Here is a 19671-nt window from a genome sequence, read left to right on the forward strand (position 1 = left end):
GTAGAACCAGCATGGTAGCATGGTACAGTAGAACCAGCATGGTAGCATGGTGCAGTAGAACCAGCATGGTAGCATGGTACAGTAGAACCAGCATGGTAGCATGGTGCAGTAGAACCAGCATGGTAGCATGGTACAGTAGAACCAGCATGGTAGCATGGTGCAGTAGAACCAGCATGGTAGCAGGGTAGCATGGTGCAGTAGAACCAGCATGGTAGCATGGTGCAGTAGAACCAGCATGGTAGCATGGTACAGTAGAACCAGCATGGTAACATGGTGCAGTAGAACCAGCATGGTAGCATGGTACAGTAGAACCAGCATGGTAGCATGGTGCAGTAGACCCAGCATGGTAGCATGGTGCAGTAGAACCAGCATGGTAGCATGGTACAGTAGAACCAGCATGGTACAGTAGAACCAGCATGGTAGCATGGTACAGTAGAACCAGCATGGTAGCATGGTGCAGTAGACCCAGCATGGTAGCATGGTACAGTAGAACCAGCATGGTAGCATGGTGCAGTAGAACCAGCATGGTAGCATGGTGCAGTAGAACCAGCATGGTAGAATGGTAGCATGGTGCAGTAGAACCAGCATGGTAGCATGGTGCAGTAGAACCAGCATGGTAGCATGGTGCAGTAGAGGTCATAACCCTGGAAACCCTGGAAAGCACGTACAGTCAGTCCACAATATGACAGCTCCAATCTGCCCTCTGATGAACTAGGAAATGTTCACCATATGGCTAAAGGTGCAACCAACATCCATTCCTACGATGCAACCGGGTCAAATACCTAAATCCAGTCCCACGTTGGAGTTGAGCCTAGTCGGTGTGTAGTTTCTGGGGATGCTGTTCCGGGTCACCTGGGGGAGGGGCACCTGCAGGGTGATGTCCACCGCGGGAGTCTTCTGGCGGACCAGAGCATTGGTCGGGTACAGGAACTGGGCATACGACACCGTCTGGGGAGGAGGTCAATCAATCAATCAATCAATCAGGAGATGGACGTACAACACCATGAGGGGAGAAGGAAGAAAACATGTGATAGGGACAACAATACACAGCCTAGCGTAGCGTAGCATAGTAAAACAGGACAGTCTAGCGTAGCATAGTAACACACCACAGTCTAGCGTAGCATAGTAAAACAGCACAGTCTAGCGTATCATAGTAACACACCACAGTCTAGCGTAGCATAGTAAAACAGCACAGTCTAGCGTAGCATAGTAAAACAGCACAGTCTAGCGTAGCATAGTAAAACAGGACAGTCTAGCTTAGCATAGTAACACACCACAGTCTAGCGTAGCATAGTAAAACAGCACAGTCTAGCGTAGCATAGTAACACACCACAGTCTAGCGTAGAATAGTAAAATAGCACTGTCTAGCGTAGCATAGTAAAACAGCACAGTCTAGCGTAGCATAGTAACACACCACAGTCTAGCGTAGCATAGTAAAACAGCACTGTCTAGCGTAGCATAGTAAAACAGCACTGTCTAGCGTAGCATAGTAAAACAGCACTGTCTAGCGTAGCATAGTAAAACAGCACAGTCTAGCGTAGCATAGTAACACACCACAGTCTAGCGTAGCATAGTAAAATAGCACTGTCTAGCGTAGCATAGTAAAATAGCACTGTCTAGCGTAGCATAGTAAAATAGCACTGTCTACCGTAGCATAGTAAAACAGCACAGTCTAGCGTAGCATAGTAAAATAGCACTGTCTACCATAGCATAGTAAAACAGCACAGTCTAGCGTAGCATAGTAAAATAGCACTGTCTACCATAGCATAGTAAAATAGCACTGTCTAGCGTAGCATAGTAAAATAGCACTGTCTACCGTAGCATAGTAAAATAGCACTGTCTACCGTAGCACAGTAAAAAACAGCATGGTGCAGTATAGTTCCTAACCCTGTGGACTGATACTGGAATGGCAGGTAGCCGAGTGGTTAGAGTGTTGGTTCAGTAACCGAAAGGTTGCAGGTTCAAAGCCCGGAGCTGACACAGTAAAACTCTGTCGTTCTGCTCCTGAACAAGGTAATTAACCCACTGTTCCCCGGTAGGCCGTCGTTGAAAATAAGAATTTGTTCCTAGGCCGTCATTGAAAATAAGAATTTGTTCTTAACTGACTTGATTAGCTAAATAAATCATAATTTAAAAAAAAAGTAATTGTAATTGCTAAAATATACTTAAGTATCAAAAGTAGAAGTATAAATCATTTTAACTTCCTCATATTAAGCAGATGGACACTTTGTCTCTTTTGTTAATAGATTTGACGGATAGCCAAGGGCGCACTCCCAACTCTCAGACATAATGGACAAACGAAGGATGTGTTTAGTCTGCCAGGTCAAAGGCAGTAGGGACGACCAGGAACGTTCTGTTGATAAGTGAGTGACCATTTTCCTGTCCTGTTAAGCATTCAAAATGTAACGAGTACTTGTCGGTGTCAGGTAAAACGTACGGAGTAAAAAGTACATGATTGTCTTTAGGAATGTAGTGAAGTAAAAGTAGTCAATTACACCACTGAGTAAAAGAGGGGTTACCATGGTTACCCATGGTTACCTGGAATATAATCTATGGCATCTCTAGTTTTGGGGGCACCCCCCTGGAATATAATCTAAGACATCTCTAGTTTTGGGGGCATCCCCCCTGGAATATAATCTAAGACATCTCTAGTTTTGGGGGCACCCCCCCCCCCCCTGGAATATAATCTAAGACATCTCTAGTTTTGGGGGCACCCCCCTGGAATATAATCTAAGGCATCTCTAGTTTTGGGGGCACCCCCCTGGATAATAATCTAAGACATCTCTAGTTTTGGCGGCACACCCCTGGAATATAATCTAAGGCATCTCTAGTTTTGGGGGCACCTCCCCCCCTGGACTATAATCTAAGACATCTCTAGTTTTGGGGGCACCTCCCCCCCTGGAATATAATCTAGGACTACTAGCTACGTATCATATGTACTAAGATGTTCTAATGAAACTAACACCAATGGGTTGCATCGTACCTGGGACTATGATACATGGAGATAGACCAGGAGTACGTTTAGGACATTGCCCCAAACACTATCCCTAATGTAAATGTGGAATTTACCTTGCCGTATGGTTCCAGTTCAAACCCCTCCAGGCCTGGCAGCATCTCCAGAGTGGTAGAGATGTTCCCGGATGAATGTCTACGCCTGTCCAATTTAGGGTCACTGAAAAGAGAGAAGGAGACAGAGAGAGAGGGAGACAGAAAGAGAGGGAGACAGAGAGAGAGACAGGGAGAGAGAGAGACAGGGAGAGAGAGAGAGACACAGAGAGAGAGAGACAGAGAGAGAGAGAGGGAGACACAGAGAGAGAGACAGGGAGAGAGAGAGACAGGGAGAGAGAGAGACAGGGAGAGAGAGAGAGAGAGAGAGAGGGAGAGAGAGAGAGAGAGAGACAGAGAGAGAGAGAGAGAGAGAGAGAGAGAGAGAGAGAGACAGAGAGAGAGAGAGAGAGAGAGAGACAGAGAGAGAGAGAGAGAGAGAGAGACAGAGAGAGAGAGAGAGAGAGACAGAGAGAGACAGAGAGAGAGAGAGAGAGAGACAGAGAGACAGAGAGACAGAGAGACAGAGAGACAGAGAGAGAGAGAGAGAGAGATAAACTTGATAAACTCCCATATCTACTGGGTGAAATTCCACAGTGTGCCATCACAGCAGCAAGATTTGTGACCTGTTGCCACCAGAAAAGGGCAACCAGTGAAGAACAAACACCATTGTAAATACAACCCATATTTATGTTTGTTTATTTTAACTTGTGTGCTTTAACCATTTGTACATTGTTACATCACTGCATATATATAATATGACATTTGTAATGTCTTTATTGTTTTGGAACTTCTGTGTGTGTAATGTTTGCTGTTCATTTTTATTGTTTATTTGACTTTTGTATGTCGTCTACCTCACCTGCTTTGGCAATGTTAACACATGTTTCCCATGCCAATAAAGCCCCTTGAATTGAATTGAATTGAATTGAGAGAGAAAGAGAGAGAGAGAGAGAGAGAGATGATGATAATGATTTTAGAGCTTCAGAGACTCATCAGCCCCATGCCATTTAACAGTAAGTAATAGGAGAGCAGAGCTCCACAAGAGAGTCAGAGAGATAGTTCTAGACAGCAGAGAGTCAGAGAGATAGTTCTAGACAGCAGAGAGACAGAGAGATGGTTCCAGACACAGGAGAGAGACAGAGAGATAGATCCAGACACAGGAGAGACAGAGAGATAGTTCCAGACACAGCAGAGACAAAGAGATAGTTCTAGACAGCAGAGAGATATTTCTAGACACAGCAAAGAGACAGAGAGATAGTTCCAGACACAGTAGAGAGACAGAGAGATAGTTCCAGATACAGTAGAGAGACAGAGAGATAGTTCCAGACACAGGAGAAAGACAGAGAGATAGTTCCAGACACAGGAGAGAAACAGAGAGATAGTTCCAGACACAGCAGAGAGACAGAGAGATAGTTCCAGACACAGCAGAGAGTCAGAGAGATAGTTCCAGACAGCAGAGAGACAGAGAGATAGTTCCAGACACAGTAGAGAGTCCGAGAGATAGTTCTAGACACAGGAGGGAGTGTATGGCTGTTAAATTAAGTTTGGAGTTATGACAGCAACCATGTCTGTAGATTGGGAAGAACTAAGAAGTTGTTCCATGTAGCTCAGTAGGTAGAGCATGGCACTTGCAACGCCAGGGCTGTCGGTTCGATTCCCACAGGGTACCAGTATGAACATATATGAAGATGTATTCACTCACTACTGTAAAATAAATGACTAAAGTGTAAAAGTGGAGATCTATTAGCATCCAAAATGGAACCCTTTATCCTATGTCTGCCTCCCTCGCCCCCTAATTACTGTCTGGGACGCCTCCCTCGCCCCCTAATCACTGTCTGGGAGTTGAGTCTATGTCTGCCTCCCTCGCCCCCTAATTACTGTCTGGGAGTTGAGTCTATGTCTGCCTCCCTCGCCCCCTAATTACTGTCTGGGTGTTGAGTCTATGTCTGCCTCCCTCGCCCCCTAATTACTGTCTGGGAGTTGAGTCTATTTCTGCCTCCCTCGCCCCCTAATTACTGTCTGGGAGTTGAGTCTGTCTGCCTCCCTCGGCCCCTAATTACTGTCTGGGAGTTGAGTCTATTTCTGCCTCCCTCGCCCCCTAATTACTGTCTGGGAGTTGAGTCTATGTCTGCCTCCCTCGCCCCCTAATTACTGTCTGGGAGTTGAGTCGATGTCTGCCTCCCTCGCCCGCTAATTACTGTCTGGGAGTTGAGTCTATGTCTGCCTCCCTCGCCCCCTAATTAATGTCTGGGAGTTGAGTCTATGTCTGCCTCCCTCGCCCCCTAATTACTGTCTGGGAGTTGAGTCTATGTGTGCCTCCCTCGCCCCCTAATTACTGTCTGGGAGTTGAGTCTATGTCTGCCTCCCTCGCCCCCTAATTACTGTCTGGGAGTTGAGTCTATGTCTGCCTCCCTCGCCCCCTAATTACTGTCTGGGAGTTGAGTCTATGTCTGCCTCCCTCGCCCCCTAATTACTGTCTGGGAGTTGAGTCTATGTCTGCCTCCCTCGCCCCCTAATTACTGTCTGGGACGCCTCCCTCGCCCCCTAATTACTGTCTGGGAGTTGAGTCTATGTCTGCCTCCCTCGCCCCCTAATTACTGTCTGGGAGTTGAGTCTATGTCTGCCTCCCTCGCTCCCTAATTACTGCCTGGGATTTGAGTCTATGTCTGCCTCCCTCGCCCCCTAATTACTGTCTGGGAGTTGAGTCTATGTCTGCCTCCCCCGCCCCCTAATTACTGTCTGGGAGTTGAGTCTATGTCTGCCTCCCCCGCCCCCTAATTACTGTCTGGGAGTTGAGTCTATGTGTGCCTCCCTCGCCTCCTAATTACTGTCTGGGAGTTGAGTCTATGTCTGCCTCCCTCGCCCCCTAATTACTGTCTGGGAGTTGAGTCTATGTCTGCCTCCCTCGTCCCCTAATTACTGTCTGGGAGTTGAGTCTATGTGTGCCTCCCTCGCCCCCTAATTACTGTCTGGGAGTTGAGTCTATGTGTGCCTCCCTCGCCCCCTAATTACTGTCTGGGAGTTGAGTCTATGTCTGCCTCCCTCGCCCCCTAATTACTGTCTGGGAGTTGAGTCTATGTGTGCCTCCCTCGCCCCCTAATTACTGTCTGGGAGTTGAGTCTATGTCTGCCTCCCTCGCCCCCTAATTACTGTCTGGGAGTTGAGTCGATGTCTGCCTCCCTCGCCCCCTAATTACTGTCTGGGAGTTGAGTCTATGTCTGCCTCCCTCGCCCCCTAATTACTGTCTGGGAGTTGAGTCTATGTCTGCCTCCCTCGCCCCCTAATTACTGTCTGGGAGTTGAGTCTATGTCTGCCTCCCTCGCCCCCTAATTACTGTCTGGGAGTTGAGTCTATGTGTGCCTCCCTCGCCCCCTAATTACTGTCTGGGAGTTGAGTCTTATCCTCTCCTAAACACCAGGTCCTCTCTCCTCTCCTAAACACCATGTCCTCTCTCCTCTCCTCTCCTAAACACCATGTCCTCTCTTGTCTCCTCTCCTAAACACCATGTCCTCTCCTCTCTTAAACACCAGGTCCTCTCTCCTCTCCTCTCCTAAACACCATGTCCTCTCTCCTCTCCTAAACACCATGTCCTCTCTCCTCTCTCCTCTCCTAAACACCATGTCCTCTCTCCTCTCCTCTCCTAAACACCATGTCCTCTCTCCTCTCCTCTCCTAAACACCATGTCCTCTCTCCTCTCCTCTCCTAAACACCAGGTCCTCTCTCCTCTCCTAAACACCATGTCCTCTCTCCTCTCCTCTCCTAAACACCATGTCCTCTCTCCTCTCCTCTCCTAAACACCATGTCCTCTCTTGTCTCCTCTCCTAAACACCATGTCCTCTCCTCTCTTAAACACCAGGTCCTCTCTCCTCTCCTCTCCTAAACACCATGTCCTCTCTCCTCTCCTAAACACCATGTCCTCTCTCCTCTCTCCTCTCCTAAACACCATGTCCTCTCTCCTCTCTCCTCTCCTAAACACCATGTCCTCTCTCCTCTCCTCTCCTAAACACCATGTCCTCTCTCCTCTCCTCTCCTAAACACCATGTCCTCTCTCCTCTCCTAAACACCATGTCCTTTCTCCTCTCCTCTCCTAAACACCATGTCCTCTCTCCTCTCTCCTCTCCTAAACACCATGTCCTCTCTCCTCTCCTAAACACCATGTCCTCTCTCATCTCTCCTCTCCTAAACACCTTGTGATGCATTCAAGATACATTCAAATCCCTGGTGTGTGTGTGTGTGTGTGTGTGTGTGTGTGTGTGTGTGTGTGTGTGTGTGTGTGCGTGCGTGCGTACGTGAGTATGTGTGATGTCAGTGAGAGGTGAAGGCCCTAAGGTCAGGGTTCCGTAGGACACTAATCAGATGGAGCCTGAGAAACATGGGGGAAAAACACATTCCTTCTCTCTGTGTTTCTCCTGTGTGAAATGTCTGCCCCGTGGCCCCCTGGGGGTATCTGTGACACTGGGACCTCAGTGCACGTAGCATACTGGACTGGACTGGACTCTGAGATCAGATCGGCCTGTTGTTATTTATATCATAGCAAAGCCAGTGTAGCAGGATGCAGCAACTAAAGAGGCCTGGGATGTGGAGGGGGTGAGAGGATGAGGGTGCCTCACAGAGAGGGTTAGGAAGAGGACTGAGAAGGGTGAGGACTGAGAAGGGCGAGGACTGAGAAGGGTGAGGACTGAGAAGGGTGAGGACTGAGAAGGGTGAGGACTGAGAAGGGTGAGGACAAGAAACGAACGGGGGAAAGGGCCTAGCTAACTCCTCTGTGTGAGAGAAAGTGGGAAAGAGCCTAGCTAACTCCTCTGTGTGAGAGAACGTGGGAAAGGGTGACTCCTCTGTGTGAGAGAACGTGGGAAAGGGCCTAGCTAACTCCTCTGTGTGAGAGAACGTGGGAAAGGGCCTAGCTAACTCCTCTGTGTGAGAGAACGTGGGAAAGGGTGACTCCTCTGTGTGAGAGAACGTGGGAAAGGGCCTAGCTAACTCCTCTGTGTGAGAGAACGTGGGAAAGGGTGACTCCTCTGTGTGAGAGAACGTGGGAAAGGGTCTAGCTAACTCCTCTGTGAGAGAGAACGTGGGAAAGAGCCTAGCTAACTCCTCTGTGTGAGAGAACGTGGGAAAGGGCCTAGCTAACTCCTCTGTGTGAGAGAACGTGGGAAAGGGCCTAGCTAACTCCTCTGTGTAAGAGAACGTGGGAAAGGGCCTAGCTAACTCCTCTGTGTGAGAGAACGTGGGAAAGGGCCTAGCTAACTCCTCTGTGTGAGAGAACGTGGGAAAGAGCCTAGCTAACTCCTCTGTGTGAGAGAACGTGGGAAAGGGTGACTCCTCTGTGTGAGAGAACGTGGGAAAGAGCCTAGCTAACTCCTCTGTGTGAGAGAACGTGGGAAAGGGCCTAGCTAACTCCTCTGTGTGAGAGAACGTGGGAAAGGGCCTAGCTAACTCCTCTGTGTGAGAGAACGTGGGAAAGGGCCTAGCTAACTCCTCTGTGTGAGAGAACGTGGGAAAGGGTGACTCCTCTGTGTGAGAGAACGTGGGAAAGGGTGACTCCTCTGTGTGAGAGAACGTGGGAAAGGGTGACTCCTCTGTGTGAGAGAACGTGGGAAAGGGTGACTCCTCTGTGTGAGAGAACGTGGGAAAGGGTGACTCCTCTGTGTGAGAGAACGTGGGAAAGAGCCTAGCTAACTCCTCTGTGTGAGAGAACGTGGGAAAGGGCCTAGCTAACTCCTCTGTGTGAGAGAACGTGGGAAAGGGTGACTCCTCTGTGTGAGAGAACGAGGGAAAGGGCCTAGCTAACTCCTCTGTGTGAGAGAACGTGGGAAAGGGTGACTCCTCTGTGTGAGAGAACGAGGGAAAGGGCCTAGCTAACTCCTCTGTGTGAGAGAACGAGGGAAAGGGCCTAGCTAACTCCTCTGTGTGAGAGAACGTGGGAAAGGGCCTAGCTAACTCCTCTGTGTGAGAGAACGTGGGAAAGGGCCTAGCTAACTCCTCTGTGTGAGAGAACGTGGGAAAGGGCCTAGCTAACTCCTCTGTGTGAGAGAACATGGGAAAGGGTGACTCCTCTGTGTGAGAGAACGAGGGAAAGAGCCTAGCTAACTCTGTGTGAGAGAACGTGGGAAAGGGCCTAGCTAACTCCTCTGTGTGAGAGAACGTGGGAAAGGGCCTAGCTAACTCCTCTGTGTGAGAGAACGTGGGAAAGGGCCTAGCTAACTCATCTGTGTGAGAGAACGTGGGAAAGGGCCTAGCTAACTCCTCTGTGAGAGAGAACGTGGGAAAGAGCCTAGCTAACTCCTCTGTGTGAGAGAACGTGGGAAAGGGCCTAGCTAACTCCTCTGTGTGAGAGAACGTGGGAAAGAGCCTAGCTACCTCCTCTGTGTGAGAGAACGAGGGAAAGGGCCTAGCTAACTCCTCTGTGTGAGAGAACGTGGGAAAGGGTGACTCCTCTGTGTTAGAGAACGAGGGAAAGGGTCTAGCTAACTCCTCTGTGTGAGAGAACGTGGGAAAGGGTAACTCCTCTGTGTGAGAGAACGTGGGAAAGGGCCTAGCTAACTCCTCTGTGTGAGAGAACGTGGGAAAGGGTAACTCCTCTGTGTGAGAGAACGTGGGAAAGGGCCTAGCTAACTCCTCTGTGTGAGAGAACGTGGGAAAGGGCCTAGCTAACTCCTCTGTGTGAGAGAACATGGGAAAGAGCCTAGCTAACTCCTCTGTGTGAGAGAACGTGGGAAAGGGCCTAGCTAACTCCTCTGTGTGAGAGAACGTGGGAAAGAGCCTAGCTAACTCCTCTGTGTGAGAGAACGTGGGAAAGGGCCTAGCTAACTCCTCTGTGTGAGAGAACGTGGGAAAGGGTAACTCCTCTGTGTGAGAGAACTAGGGAAAGGGCCTAGCTACCTCCTCTGTGTGAGAGAACGTGGGAAAGGGCCTAGCTACCTCCTCTGTGTGAGAGAACGTGGGAAAGAGCCTAGCTACCTCCTCTGTGTGAGAGAACGAGGGAAAGGGCCTAGCTAACTCCTCTGTGTGAGAGAACGTGGGAAAGGGTAACTCCTCTGTGTGAGAGAACGTGGGAAAGGGCCTAGCTAACTCCTCTGTGTGGGAGAACGTGGGAAAGGGTGACTCCTCTGTGTGAGAGGACGTGGGAAAGGGTGACTCCTCTGTGTGAGAGGACGTGGGAAAGGGTAACTCCTCTGTGTGAGAGAACGAGGGAAAGGGCCTAGCTAACTCCTCTGTGTGAGAGAACGTGGGAAAGGGTAACTCCTCTGTATGAAAGAACGTGGGAAAGGGCCTAGCTAACTCCTCTGTGTGAGAGAACGTGGGAAAGAGCCTAGCTAACTCCTCTGTGTGAGAGAACGTGGGAAAGGGCCTAGCTAACTCCTCTGTGTGAGAGAACGTGGGAAAGGGCCTAGCTAACTCCTCTGTGAGAGAACGTGGGAAAGGGTGACTCCTCTGTGTGAGAGAACGTGGGAAAGGGCCTAGCTAACTCCTCTGTGTGAGAGAACGTGGGAAAAGGTGACTCCTCTGTGTGAGAGAACGTGGGAAAGGGCCTAGCTAACTCCTCTGTGTGAGAGAACGTGGGAAAGGGCCTAGCTAACTCCTCTGTGTGAGAGAACGTGGGAAAGGGCCTAGCTACCTCCTCTGTGTGAGAGAACGTGGGAAAGGGTGACTCCTCTGTGTGAGAGAACGTGGGAAAGGGTGACTCCTCTGTGTGAGAGAACTTGGGAAAGAGCCTAGCTAACTCCTCTGTGTGAGAGAACGTGGGAAAGGGCCTAGCTAACTCCTCTGTGTGAGAGAACGTGGGAAAGGGCCTAGCTAACTCCTCTGTGAGAGAGAACATGGGAAAGGGTGACTCCTCTGTGTGAGAGAACGTGGGAAAGGGCCTAGCTAACTCCTCTGTGTGAGAGAACGTGGGAAAGGGCCTAGCTAACTCCTCTGTGTCAGAGAACGTGGGAAAGGGTGACTCCTCTGTGTGAGAGAATGTGGGAAAGGGCCTAGCTAACTCCTCTGTGTGAGAGAACGTGGGAAAGGGTGACTCCTCTGTGTGAGAGAACGTGGGAAAGGTCCTAGCTAACTCCTCTGTGTGAGAGAACGTGGGAAAGGGCCTAGCTAACTCCTCTGTGTGAGAGAACGTGGGAAAGGGCCTAGCTAACTCCTCTGTGTGAGAGAACGTGGGAAAAGGTGACTCCTCTGTGTGAGAGAACGTGGGAAAGGGCCTAGCTAACTCCTCTGTGTGAGAGAACGTGGGAAAGGGCCTAGCTAACTCCTCTGTGTGAGAGAACGTGGGAAAGGGCCTAGCTACCTCCTCTGTGTGAGAGAACGTGGGAAAGGGTGACTCCTCTGTGTGAGAGAACGTGGGAAAGGGTGACTCCTCTGTGTGAGAGAACTTGGGAAAGAGCCTAGCTAACTCCTCTGTGTGAGAGAACGTGGGAAAGGGCCTAGCTAACTCCTCTGTGTGAGAGAACGTGGGAAAGGGCCTAGCTAACTCCTCTGTGAGAGAGAACATGGGAAAGGGTGACTCCTCTGTGTGAGAGAACGTGGGAAAGGGCCTAGCTAACTCCTCTGTGTGAGAGAACGTGGGAAAGGGCCTAGCTAACTCCTCTGTGTGAGAGAACGTGGGAAAGGGTGACTCCTCTGTGTGAGAGAATGTGGGAAAGGGCCTAGCTAACTCCTCTGTGTGAGAGAACGTGGGAAAGGGTGACTCCTCTGTGTGAGAGAACGTGGGAAAGGTCCTAGCTAACTCCTCTGTGTGAGAGAACGTGGGAAAGGGCCTAGCTAACTCCTCTGTGTGAGAGAACGTGGGAAAGGGCCTAGCTACCTCCTCTGTGTGAGAGAACGTGGGAAAGGGTGACTCCTCTGTGTGAGAGAACGTGGGAAAGGGCCTAGCTAACTCCTCTGTGTGAGAGAACGTGGGAAAGGGCCTAGCTAACTCCTCTGTGTGAGAGAACGTGGGAAAGGGCCTAGCTACCTCCTCTGTGTGAGAGAACGTGGGAAAGGGCCTAGCTAACTCCTCTGTGTGAGAGAACGTGGGAAAGGGCCTAGCTACCTCCTCTGTGTGAGAGAACGTGGGAAAGGGTGACTCCTCTGTGTGAGAGAACGTGGGAAAGGGCCTAGCTAACTCCTCTGTGTGAGAGAACGTGGGAAAGGGCCTAGCTAACTCCTCTGTGTGAGAGAACGTGGGAAAGGGCCTAGCTACCTCCTCTGTGTGAGAGAACGTGGGAAAGGGTGACTCCTCTGTGTGAGAGAACGTGGGAAAGGGTGACTCCTCTGTGTGAGAGAACTTGGGAAAGAGCCTAGCTAACTCCTCTGTGTGAGAGAACGTGGGAAAGGGCCTAGCTACCTCCTCTGTGTGAGAGAACGTGGGAAAGAGCCTAGCTAACTCCTCTGTGAGAGAGAACATGGGAAAGGGTGACTCCTCTGTGTGAGAGAACGTGGGAAAGGGCCTAGCTAACTCCTCTGTGTGAGAGAACGTGGGAAAGGGCCTAGCTAACTCCTCTGTGTGAGAGAACGTGGGAAAGGGTGACTCCTCTGTGTGAGAGAATGTGGGAATGGGTCTAGCTAACTCCTCTGTGTGAGAGAACGTGGGAAAGGGTGACTCCTCTGTGTGAGAGAACGTGGGAAAGGTCCTAGCTAACTCCTCTGTGTGAGAGAACGTGGGAAAGGGCCTAGCTAACTCCTCTGTGTGAGAGAACGTGGGAAAGGGCCTAGCTACCTCCTCTGTGTGAGAGAACGTGGGAAAGGGCCTAGCTAACTCCTCTGTGTGAGAGAACGTGGGAAAGGGCCTAGCTAACTCCTCTGTGTGAGAGAACGTGGGAAAGAGCCTAGCTAACTCCTCTGTGTGAGAGAACGTGGGAAAGAGCCTAGCTAACTCCTCTGTGTGAGAGAACGTGGGAAAGGGCCTAGCTAACTCCTCTGTGTGAGAGAACGTGGGAAAGGGTGACTCCTCTGTGAGAGAGAACGTGGGAAAGAGCCTAGCTAACTCCTCTGTGTGAGAGAACGTGGGAAAGGGCCTAGCTACCTCCTCTGTGTGAGAGAACGTGGGAAAGAGCCTAGCTACCTCCTCTGTGTGAGAGAACGAGGGAAAGGGCCTAGCTAACTCCTCTGTGTGAGAGAACGTGGGAAAGGGTGACTCCTCTGTGTGAGAGGACGTGGGAAAGGGTAACTCCTCTGTGTGAGAGGACGTGGGAAAGGGTAACTCCTCTGTGTGAGAGAACGAGGGAAAGGGCCTAGCTAACTCCTCTGTGTGAGAGAACGTGGGAAAGGGTAACTCCTCTGTATGAAAGAACGTGGGAAAGGGCCTAGCTATCTCCTCTGTGTGAGAGAACGTGGGAAAGAGCCTAGCTAACTCCTCTGTAAGAGAGAACGTGGGAAAGGGCCTAGCTAACTCCTCTGTGTGAGAGAACGTGGGAAAGGGCCTAGCTAACTCCTCTGTGAGAGAACGTGGGAAAGGGTGACTCCTCTGTGTGAGAGAACGTGGGAAAGGGCCTAGCTAACTCCTCTGTGTGAGAGAACGTGGGAAAGGGCCTAGCTACCTCCTCTGTGTGAGAGAACGTGGGAAAGGGTGACTCCTCTGTGTGAGAGAACGTGGGAAAGGGTGACTCCTCTGTGTGAGAGAACTTGGGAAAGAGCCTAGCTAACTCCTCTGTGTGAGAGAACGTGGGAAAGGGCCTAGCTACCTCCTCTGTGTGAGAGAACGTGGGAAAGGGCCTAGCTAACTCCTCTGTGAGAGAGAACATGGGAAAGGGTGACTCCTCTGTGTGAGAGAACGTGGGAAAGGGCCTAGCTAACTCCTCTGTGTGAGAGAACGTGGGAAAGGGCCTAGCTAACTCCTCTGTGTGAGAGAACGTGGGAAAGGGTGACTCCTCTGTGTGAGAGAACGTGGGAAAGGTCCTAGCTAACTCCTCTGTGTGAGAGAACGTGGGAAAGGGCCTAGCTAACTCCTCTGTGTGAGAGAACGTGGGAAAGGGCCTAGCTACCTCCTCTGTGTGAGAGAACGTGGGAAAGGGCCTAGCTAACTCCTCTGTGTGAGAGAACGTGGGAAAGGGCCTAGCTAACTCCTCTGTGTGAGAGAACGTGGGAAAGAGCCTAGCTAACTCCTCTGTGTGAGAGAACGTGGGAAAGAGCCTAGCTAACTCCTCTGTGTGAGAGAACGTGGGAAAGGGCCTAGCTAACTCCTCTGTGTGAGAGAACGTGGGAAAGGGTGACTCCTCTGTGAGAGAGAACGTGGGAAAGAGCCTAGCTAACTCCTCTGTGTGAGAGAACGTGGGAAAGGGCCTAGCTACCTCCTCTGTGTGAGAGAACGTGGGAAAGAGCCTAGCTACCTCCTCTGTGTGAGAGAACGAGGGAAAGGGCCTAGCTAACTCCTCTGTGTGAGAGAACGTGGGAAAGGGTGACTCCTCTGTGTGAGAGGACGTGGGAAAGGGTAACTCCTCTGTGTGAGAGGACGTGGGAAAGGGTAACTCCTCTGTGTGAGAGAACGAGGGAAAGGGCCTAGCTAACTCCTCTGTGTGAGAGAACGTGGGAAAGGGTAACTCCTCTGTATGAAAGAACGTGGGAAAGGGCCTAGCTAACTCCTCTGTGTGAGAGAACGTGGGAAAGAGCCTAGCTAACTCCTCTGTAAGAGAGAACGTGGGAAAGGGCCTAGCTAACTCCTCTGTGTGAGAGAACGTGGGAAAGGGCCTAGCTAACTCCTCTGTGAGAGAACGTGGGAAAGGGTGACTCCTCTGTGTGAGAGAACGTGGGAAAGGGCCTAGCTAACTCCTCTGTGTGAGAGAACGTGGGAAAGGGTGACTCCTCTGTGTGAGAGAACGTGGGAAAGGGCCTAGCTAACTCCTCTGTGTGAGAGAACGTGGGAAAGGGCCTAGCTACCTCCTCTGTGTGAGAGAACGTGGGAAAGGGCCTAGCTAACTCCTCTGTGTGAGAGAACGTGGGAAAGGGTGACTCCTCTGTGTGAGAGAACGTGGGAAAGGGCCTAGCTAACTCCTCTGTGTGAGAGAACGTGGGAAAGGGCCTAGCTACCTCCTCTGTGAGAGAGAACATGGGAAAGGGCCTAGCTAACTCCTCTGTGTGAGAGAACGTGGGAAAGGGCCTAGCTAACTCCTCTGTGTGAGAGAACATGGGAAAGGGCCTAGCTAACTCCTCTGTGTGAGAGAACGTGGGAAAAGGTGACTCCTCTGTGTGAGAGAACGTGGGAAAGGGCCTAGCTAACTCCTCTGTGTGAGAGAACGTGGGAAAGGGCCTAGCTAACTCCTCTGTGTGAGAGAACGTGGGAAAGGGCCTAGCTACCTCCTCTGTGTGAGAGAACGTGGGAAAGGGCCTAGCTAACTCCTCTGTGAGAGAGAACATGGGAAAGGGTGACTCCTCTGTGTGAGAGAACGTGGGAAAGGGCCTAGCTAACTCCTCTGTGTGAGAGAACGTGGGAAAGGGCCTAGCTAACTCCTCTGTGTGAGAGAACGTGGGAAAGGGCCTAGCTAACTCCTCTGTGAGAGAGAACATGGGAAAGGGTGACTCCTCTGTGTGAGAGAACGTGGGAAAGGGCCTAGCTAACTCCTCTGTGTGAGAGAACGTGGGAAAGGGCCTAGCTAACTCCTCTGTGTGAGAGAACGTGGGAAAGGGTGACTCCTCTGTGTGAGAGAATGTGGGAAAGGGCCTAGCTAACTCCTCTGTGTGAGAGAACGTGGGAAAGGGTGACTCCTCTGTGTGAGAGAACGTGGGAAAGGTCCTAGCTAACTCCTCTGTGTGAGAGAACGTGGGAAAGGGCCTAGCTAACTCCTCTGTGTGAGAGAACGTGGGAAAGGGCCTAGCTACCTCCTCTGTGTGAGAGAACGTGGGAAAGGGTGACTCCTCTGTGTGAGAGAACGTGGGAAAGGGTGACTCCTCTGTGTGAGAGAACTTGGGAAATAGCCTAGCTAACTCCTCTGTGTGAGAGAACGAGGGAAAGGGCCTAGCTAACTCCTCTGTGAGAGAACGTGGGAAAGAGCCTAGCTAACTCCTCTGTGTGAGAGAACGTGGGAAAGTGCCTAGCTACCTCCTCTGTGTGAGAGAACGTGGGAAAGGGCCTAGCTAACTCCTCTGTGTGAGAGAACGTGGGAAAGGGCCTAGCTAACTCCTCTGTGTGAGAGAACAAGGGAAAGGGCCTAGCTAACTCCTCTGTGTGAGAGAACGAGGGAAAGGGCCTAGCTAACTCCTCTGTGTGAGAGAACGAGGGAAAGGGCCTAGCTAACTCCTCTGTGTGAGAGAACGTGGGAAAGGGTGACTCCTCTGTGTGAGAGAACGTGGGAAAGGGCCTAGCTAATTCCTCTGTGTGAGAGAACGAGGGAAAGGGCCTAGCTAACTCCTCTGTGTGAGAGAACGTGGGAAAGGGTGACTCCTCTGTGTGAGAGAACGAGGGAAAGGGCCTAGCTAACTCCTCTGTGTGAGAGAACGTGGGAAAGGGTCTAGCTAACTCCTCTGTGTGAGAGAACGTGGGAAAGGGCCTAGCAAACTCCTCTGTGTGAGAGAACGTGGGAAAGGGTGACTCCTCTGTGTGAGAGAACATGGGAAAGGGTGACTCCTCTGTGTTAGAGAACGTGGGAAAGGGCCTAGCTAACTCCTCTGTGTGAGAGAACGTGGGAAAGGGCCTAGCTAACTCCTCTGTGTGAGAGAACGTGGGAAAGGGCCTAGCTAACTCCTCTGTGTGAGAGAACGTGGGAAAGAGCCTAGCTAACTCCTCTGTGTGAGAGAACGTGGGAAAGGGTGACTCCTCTGTGTGAGAGAACGTGGGAAAGGGCCTAGCTAACTCCTCTGTGTGAGAGAACGTGGGAAAGGGTGACTCCTCTGTGTGAGAGAACGAGGGAAAGGGCCTAGCTAATTCCTCTGTGTGAGAGAACGAGGGAAAGGGCCTAGCTAACTCCTCTGTGTGAGAGAACGTGGGAAAGGGTGACTCCTCTGTGTGAGAGAACGTGGGAAAGGGCCTAGCTAACTCCTCTGTGTGAGAGAACGTGGGAAAGGGTGACTCCTCTGTGTGAGAGAACGAGGGAAAGGGCCTAGCTAATTCCTCTGTGTGAGAGAACGAGGGAAAGGGCCTAGCTAACTCCTCTGTGTGAGAGAACGTGGGAAAGAGCCTAGCTAACTCCTCTGTGTGAGAGAACGTGGGAAAGGGTGACTCCTCTGTGTGAGAGAACGTGGGAAAGAGCCTAGCTAACTCCTCTGTGTGAGAGAACGTGGGAAAGGGTCTAGCTAACTCCTCTGTGTGAGAGAACGTGGGAAAGAGCCTAGCTAACTCCTCTGTGTGAGAGAACGTGGGAAAGGGTGACTCCTCTGTGTGAGAGAACGTGGGAAAGGGCCTAGCTAACTCCTCTGTGTGAGAGAACGTGGGAAAGGGTGACTCCTCTGTGTGAGAGAACGAGGGAAAGGGCCTAGCTAATTCCTCTGTGTGAGAGAACGAGGGAAAGGGCCTAGCTAACTCCTCTGTGTGAGAGAACGTGGGAAAGGGTGACTCCTCTGTGTGAGAGAACATGGGAAAGAGCCTAGCTAACTCCTCTGTGTGAGAGAACGTGGGAAAGGGTCTAGCTAACTCTGTGTGAGAGAACGTGGGAAAGAGCCTAGCTAACTCCTCTGTATGAGAGAACGTGGGAAAGGGCCTAGCTAACTCATCTGTGTGAGAGAACGTGGGAAAGGGCCAAGCTAACTCCTCTGTGTGAGAGAACGTGGGAAAGGGCCTAGCTAACTCCTCTATGTGAGAGAACATGGGAAAGGGCCTAGCTAACTCCTCTGTGTGAGAGAACGTGGGAAAGGGTGACTCCTCTGTGTGAGAGAACATGGGAAAGAGCCTAGCTAACTCCTCTGTGTGAGAGAACGTGGGAAAGGGTCTAGCTAACTCTGTGTGAGAGAACATGGGAAAGAGCCTAGCTAACTCCTCTGTATGAGAGAACGTGGGAAAGGGCCTAGCTAACTCCTCTGTGTGAGAGAACGTGGGAAAGGGCCTAGCTAACTCCTCTGTGTGAGAGAACGTGGGAAAGGGCCTAGCTAACTCCTCTATGTGAGAGAACATGGGAAAGGGCCTAGCTAACTCCTCTGTGTGAGAGAACGTGGGAAAGAGCCTAGCTAACTCCTCTGTGAGAGAGAACGTGGGAAAGGGCCTAGCTAACTCCTCTGTGTGAGAGAACGTGGGAAAGGGTGACTCCTCTGTGTGAGAGAACGTGGGAAAGAGCCTAGCTAACTCCTCTGTGTGAGAGAACGTGGGAAAGGGCCTAGCTAACTCCTCTGTGAGAGAGAACGTGGGAAAGAGCCTAGCTAACTCCTCTGTGTGAGAGAACGTGGGAAAGGACCTAGCTAACTCCTCTGTGTGAGAGAACGTGGGAAAGGACCTAGCTAACTCCTCTGTGTGAGAGAACGTGGGAAAGGACCTAGCTAACTCCTCTGTGTGAGAGAACGTGGGAAAGGGCCTAGCTAACTCCTCTGTGTGAGAGAACAAGGGAAAGGGCCTAGCTAACTCCTCTGTGTGAGAGAACGAGGGAAAGGGCCTAGCTAACTCCTCTGTGTGAGAGAACGAGGGAAAGGGCCTAGCTAACTCCTCTGTGTGAGAGAACGTGGGAAAGGGTGACTCCTCTGTGTGAGAGAACGTGGGAAAGGGCCTAGCTAATTCCTCTGTGTGAGAGAACGAGGGAAAGGGCCTAGCTAACTCCTCTGTGTGAGAGAACGTGGGAAAGGGTGACTCCTCTGTGTGAGAGAACGAGGGAAAGGGCCTAGCTAACTCCTCTGTGTGAGAGAACGTGGGAAAGGGTCTAGCTAACTCCTCTGTGTGAGAGAACGTGGGAAAGGGCCTAGCAAACTCCTCTGTGTGAGAGAACGTGGGAAAGGGTGACTCCTCTGTGTGAGAGAACATGGGAAAGGGTGACTCCTCTGTGTTAGAGAACGTGGGAAAGGGCCTAGCTAACTCCTCTGTGTGAGAGAACGTGGGAAAGGGCCTAGCTAACTCCTCTGTGTGAGAGAACGTGGGAAAGGGCCTAGCTAACTCCTCTGTGTGAGAGAACGTGGGAAAGAGCCTAGCTAACTCCTCTGTGTGAGAGAACGTGGGAAAGGGTGACTCCTCTGTGTGAGAGAACGTGGGAAAGGGCCTAGCTAACTCCTCTGTGTGAGAGAACGTGGGAAAGGGTGACTCCTCTGTGTGAGAGAACGAGGGAAAGGGCCTAGCTAATTCCTCTGTGTGAGAGAACGAGGGAAAGGGCCTAGCTAACTCCTCTGTGTGAGAGAACGTGGGAAAGGGTGACTCCTCTGTGTGAGAGAACGTGGGAAAGGGCCTAGCTAACTCCTCTGTGTGAGAGAACGTGGGAAAGGGTGACTCCTCTGTGTGAGAGAACGAGGGAAAGGGCCTAGCTAATTCCTCTGTGTGAGAGAACGAGGGAAAGGGCCTAGCTAACTCCTCTGTGTGAGAGAACGTGGGAAAGAGCCTAGCTAACTCCTCTGTGTGAGAGAACGTGGGAAAGGGTGACTCCTCTGTGTGAGAGAACGTGGGAAAGAGCCTAGCTAACTCCTCTGTGTGAGAGAACGTGGGAAAGGGTCTAGCTAACTCCTCTGTGTGAGAGAACGTGGGAAAGAGCCTAGCTAACTCCTCTGTGTGAGAGAACGTGGGAAAGGGTGACTCCTCTGTGTGAGAGAACGTGG

At 51.2% G+C, this 19671-nt stretch overlaps 1 protein-coding gene across 1 annotated transcript in view; it reads right to left on the reverse strand.

Moving 5' to 3' along the window:
• LOC129844732 (CDK5 and ABL1 enzyme substrate 2-like) overlaps nucleotides 1-19671 on the reverse strand; it is a 136261-nt gene that overhangs the window by 45217 nt on the left and 71373 nt on the right. Inside the window, exons 4-5 of the mRNA XM_055912796.1 lie at nucleotides 3070-3172; nucleotides 783-948 (exon numbers count right to left, since the gene is read on the reverse strand). Of these exons, the coding sequence (XP_055768771.1) occupies nucleotides 783-948; nucleotides 3070-3172 (269 nt within the window). The remainder of the gene's footprint in view (nucleotides 1-782; nucleotides 949-3069; nucleotides 3173-19671) is intronic.

This window comes from Salvelinus fontinalis, unplaced genomic scaffold, assembly GCF_029448725.1.
Source record: "Salvelinus fontinalis isolate EN_2023a unplaced genomic scaffold, ASM2944872v1 scaffold_0215, whole genome shotgun sequence".
NCBI classification, from domain to species: domain Eukaryota; kingdom Metazoa; phylum Chordata; class Actinopteri; order Salmoniformes; family Salmonidae; genus Salvelinus; species Salvelinus fontinalis.